Source organism: Penaeus japonicus, unplaced genomic scaffold (assembly GCF_977035675.1).
Source record: "Penaeus japonicus unplaced genomic scaffold, GWHDUDI00000001_assembly GWHDUDI00000007, whole genome shotgun sequence".
Classification (NCBI taxonomy): Eukaryota; Metazoa; Arthropoda; class Malacostraca; order Decapoda; family Penaeidae; genus Penaeus; species Penaeus japonicus.
This window is the reverse complement of record NW_028234409.1, coordinates 10909686-10914685: the sequence shown is the minus strand read 5'-3', so window position 1 is coordinate 10914685 and position 5000 is coordinate 10909686. Positions and strand designations below refer to the sequence as shown.

Sequence of the window (5000 nt, the reverse complement as noted above, 5' to 3'; positions counted from 1 at the left end):
GGAGGGTTTTCTCATTGGGGGGAGCCCTCTCCTCGTCCCTCCCTCCCCTCCCCCACTCCCCTCTCCCTCTCCCTCTCCCTCTCCCTCTCCCTCTCCCCACTCCCTCTCCCTCTCCCTCTCCCATCCTCCCATCTCCCTCTCCCTCTCCTTTTCCTTTCTGCTCTTCTCTCCCTCTCCCTTGTCAGTCACCCTCCTCTCCCTCTCCCTCTCCCTCTCCCTCTCCCTCTCCCTCTCCCTCTCCCTCTCCCTTTTCCTTTTCTGCTCTTTCTCCCTCTCCCTTTTCATTCCCTCTCCCTCTCCCTCTCCCTCTCTCTCTCTCTCTCTCCTACTCCCTCTCCCTTTCCCTCTCCCTCTCCTTTTTCCTCTCCCTCTTCCTCTCCCTCTCCTTCCTCTCCTTCTCCCTCTCCCTCTCCTCTCTCCCTCCCTCTCCCTCTCCTTCCTCTCCCTCTCCCTCTCCCTCTCCCTCTCCCTCTCCCTCTCCTTCTCTCCCTCTCCCTCTCCCTCTCCCTCTCCCTCTCCCTCTCCTCCCTCCCCCTCCCTCTCCCTCTCCCTCTCCCTCTCCCTGTAACTGTTCATCTCCCTTTTGATTTATCTCTCTCTGTCTTTCAATCAGTCTGTCAGGTTTTTTGTTTGTCAAAGTTTGTTTGTTTATTTATATGTCACTTAGTCAACCTGTGGTTTGTCTATCTCTGTTCATCTGTTTGGCAGTCTTTCTGTCTGTCTGCTTCTGTTTGTGTCTGTGTTTGTGTCTGTTTATTTGTCTCTGTCTATGTCTGTCTATCTATCTATTTGTATGAATCAACTTATCTATCTGTCTATCTCTCTGTCAACTGTACTTACCTTAGCTGTGTGCGGAGTGCATATTATTGATTAATACAAAATTCTTTCCCCAGGTTGTAGGCAAGTCATGTAAGCCTATCCCTGTTATGGTTCTTGGTGTCGTATTAGGTCGTAAATCCTATTCTTGGAAGAAATACGTCTTCATCTTAATGATCGTTGTAGGTATGTATTGATTCCATGAAAAATTAATTTTGTGAGATATTTTTTATTATAATACATCTTATCAGTAATTGGCATGGTGATTATGTTTTGCTTGTTGTATGAGAAAATTGAGTACATTATATGACTAAAGTTCTATTAGGTTGCATGTGTTCTTTGCTAAAGATGAAAATGAAATAAAGCCACATGTGAATAACAACTTGCAAAATCCAAATTATAGATCTGTTTTCCAAAGAATGATGCTAAACAAAAGCAACTTACGAAGGTAATGTAAACAGCATGTTCCGAGATTTCAAAGGGGCAACTTTCTTTTCAGGTGTGGCTCTCTTCATATACAAGGACTCGAAGGCTGCATCATCAACTGCAGGTGGTGGAATAGGCCTTGGTGAAGTTCTCTTGGTGAGTATGAATTGACAGTTGTTACTCTAGGTGGATTGTAATATCTTTTTTAACATATCCATATATCTAACTGTGACGAGGTAGTATGTAGGCATGATAGACAGAAGATATCTTTGATGTGTTATATGCTATCAAAGATATACCAGATTTGGTTTATGATTCAGATTCACACATCTAAAGCAGATTATTATCCATTTGAGTTGATAAGTGTAAAGATTTAGCTTTAAAACTGTTACACATTACAGTATAGATTGCTTAACCCTCTCTGGATGGGTGGTACACCACGGGTACCGCGCATTCAAGGCCCGTTCGCAGGGTGATGTCATACGGCGTAGTTTATTTAACTGATTTAGGCCTATGCGTTCGAGAGCCCCGGCATTGTAACATGCAAGGTTGGAATGCCCCCGTCGTGAGTGGGTTAATGGCTTATTGCATTTCTACTTTTAAATTTTCATTAGTGGCAAAAGCAATCAAGGCTCAGCATAATTTCATTGAATATAAGAAAAATTCACCCCTTCATGACTGCTATTCTCAATAGATCTGCCTTATTGATACACACAGTATAGTGGATGTATTTATAAAAATATATAAGCATTTACAGGAGGGTTTAGCACATGTTAAGCTGTTTCTGTTAAAAGAATGGTATTGACTGTTTTGCTGGCTGCTGTTAGTTTAATCTACAGAATGTAATAACACAATAAACTAGAGTTATGATTTAAACTTGCTCTTTCTTTTATCTCTTTGATTGATTGCTCATTTAGATTATTTGCATATTAAGTGAATAATATATATATATATTTTTTTTTTGAAGAGAAAGAATTTGTTTGGTCTTGAAAAAGGTACAAACATTGCAACATGTCATTGCCATTATATGGGATTTTTAGAAGTTTTGATACAGGGAGGTTATTAAGTTGATGTGTTACATATTAATGCAACAAAAAATAAAAGTGATTTACACACAAGTAACTAGAATTTGTTTTTTATAGAACATATACAATAAGATAAGTTATCCCATTATTTATTTAAGTAGAGTTATCATTTATCTGACTGAAGATAATTGACAAGCTTTTTACAATTCACTGCATGGCACTGGCCACTAACCCTCGACTAATCCTGGCACTAACGTCTTAGGTGCTCTCCCTGACGATGGACGGCCTAACAGGTGCGGTTCAGGAACGGATGATTGCCGAGTCCAAGACGAAGTCAGGCCACATGATGCTCAACATGAACCTCTTCTCGATTGGTTACCTTGCTGTTGGTGTGTATGATTCCATCTTGTACTGTCAAAGATCATGAAATCTTTCAAGTTTCATGGGCTCATTTGTGGATCCTCCATTTTGGCAGAAGAAGGAAAAAGAAGACATTTTGTAATGTGTCTTTTAACTGCATTTTCTGAGCTTATTGCCCTCTTTTTGTTTTACTCATGGTAATAGTATAGGGTGTATATTTTTATATTTTTTTTGCATTTAATGGCTTTTTTCACACATTACAGGACAAATGTTTTTTAGGCATTAATACTGCGCTAAATCTGCCATTGAGTTTTTAAATTATTAAAAGTTTTACTGCTTATAATTGAAAAAATAAATGAAAGTGGATAAGAGGTATTTGATATCTGGATTATCTGTTGACAGCACTGCTTGTTACTGGTGAGCTGTTCACTTTTGTCGCGTTTGTGCAGCGCTTCCCTGAAGTCATGACAAAGATGCTTATCTTCAGTATCTGCAGTGCTCTAGGCCAGGTAATATGCTTCTGTGATACATTCTACTTGTGATTCTCTGTTTAAGAATACAATATCTGATACAGTATAATGTTTAAGATCTGGTTTTGTTATTGATTCTAATATACTCTACTTGACAATGTGCTCTAGCTATTCCTCAGGTGGATGTAAGAGGTTGCTGTCAGTTGATCTTATACTTGATAAGACTCTTGCATAATGGGTCAATTATGAAAGAGCTATTGGGAGTACTTAGAACAATTGTTGACCGATATTCTCCCATGGACTAGTAATATATTCTTTATTGTTGACGGAAATTCTCTTGTGAACTGGTAATGTAATCTAAAGGATGCATCCTCTTATGATCCCATGTAGAAATGCACTTAATGATCACTTCTTTTTACTCTTATTCAGTTTGAACAGAAAAAATGAGTTCTATGTATCTACAGTTTAAAATCTACATTACAAGACTTGAAAACACAATCTTTTTCTGGCTTCTTGTGAAATATTGGTACAGGTTGCCCATGTCTTTACCTGAGCATGACTAAAAATATTATGCATATCCTTCAGGAGTTGATGTTTTTTCTTGAAACTGTTCATTGTTTGAGATTTTTTTCTGTTATCAGTGTTACTCTATTTAAGTGGCAATATATTTTTATTTAAGGTAATATCTTTTTCTTAAATATTCTTGTTGTCGTCTTCAGTTGTGATTATGATTTTTATATATATATATATATATATATATATATATATATATATATATATATATATATATATATATATATATATATATATATATATATATATATATATATAACTATAATTATATTGGGACGTGAAGTTCTTGTTCAATATATAATGTTTATTTATTATTATTATTTTTAATCAATCTATGTATCATACGTAAGGGACTAACAATAAAGTTTGTTTTGTTTTATCAAATTCTTCAACTGTCTATTTTCAGTTCTTCATTTTCCTGATGGTGAGCGAATATGGTCCTTTACCTTGCTCCATTGTCACAACAACACGGAAGTTCTTCACTGTCCTGGGTTCAGTCATTTTCTTTGGCAACGAGCTCTCAAACAGACAGTGGGGTGGAACTTTCCTTGTGTTTTCAGGTAAGCATATTGTTTTCCTGTCTTTAATGTGTGTATACAGTACATTTTATTTCACGTTTGAAAAGATATTGAATCTTTTTAGCTCCTGCTGTGATTCTTCTCCAAATGAGAAGTGAGGAGCCTAGGGTGAAATGTATCTGACTGGCACATCTCTTACAGGTCTTACCCTGGATGCCATGTACGGGAAGACGCCCAAGAAAGAGATCAAGGATGGGAAGGCGAGCAAAGAGTGAGAAATAGGAATTTAGGGCATTGAAGTTGTGTGAAGAAGTCATATGTTTAATTTGAAGAAGTCAGCAATTATAGAAGACAAGTTCTGAGAAGGCAGACAGGAATGCAGTCAAGTTGCAAAATTTTTATATCCACTCTCAGTTGGGCTTTGGTTGAGTTCATTCAGTGTACATTATAGTAGGACCAGTAACTCCTATAACTACTCTAGTAAAGGATATTTATCTTTAGAATGGACTGTTCAATATTAGTGTTGTTACTGAGAGATGCAGGAAATTTGACAGACTTAAGTTGAGTCTATCATAGATTTGTTCTAGCCGGAGTTTCTTTTATAGTTGATGAATGTGAGTGATGTCAGGATTTACTAGGGTTATTATGTGAAAGGAGATATCAGATAAAGACAGAGAGAAATACTGTATTGAAAAGATAGTGATGATCCAACACAAGGATATTTTTTGGTGTGTTATTCACAAATAATTTCTTTATTTTTGTATTCACGAACTCTTCTTCCTTATTTAATATCATCCAAGATATCAAAAGAG

General features: G+C 37.0%; 1 protein-coding gene across 1 annotated transcript in view; it reads left to right on the top strand.

Moving 5' to 3' along the window:
- Window positions 1-5000, top strand: part of meigo (Solute carrier family 35 member B1 homolog meigo) — a 15316-nt gene that overhangs the window by 9874 nt on the left and 442 nt on the right. The window contains exons 4-9 of the mRNA XM_043029755.2: window positions 894-1002; window positions 1316-1398; window positions 2530-2656; window positions 3030-3136; window positions 4077-4230; window positions 4390-5000. The exon at window positions 4390-5000 is cut by the window's right edge and continues 442 nt beyond it. Of these exons, the coding sequence (XP_042885689.2) occupies window positions 894-1002; window positions 1316-1398; window positions 2530-2656; window positions 3030-3136; window positions 4077-4230; window positions 4390-4463 (654 nt within the window). The 3' untranslated portion in view covers window positions 4464-5000. The remainder of the gene's footprint in view (window positions 1-893; window positions 1003-1315; window positions 1399-2529; window positions 2657-3029; window positions 3137-4076; window positions 4231-4389) is intronic.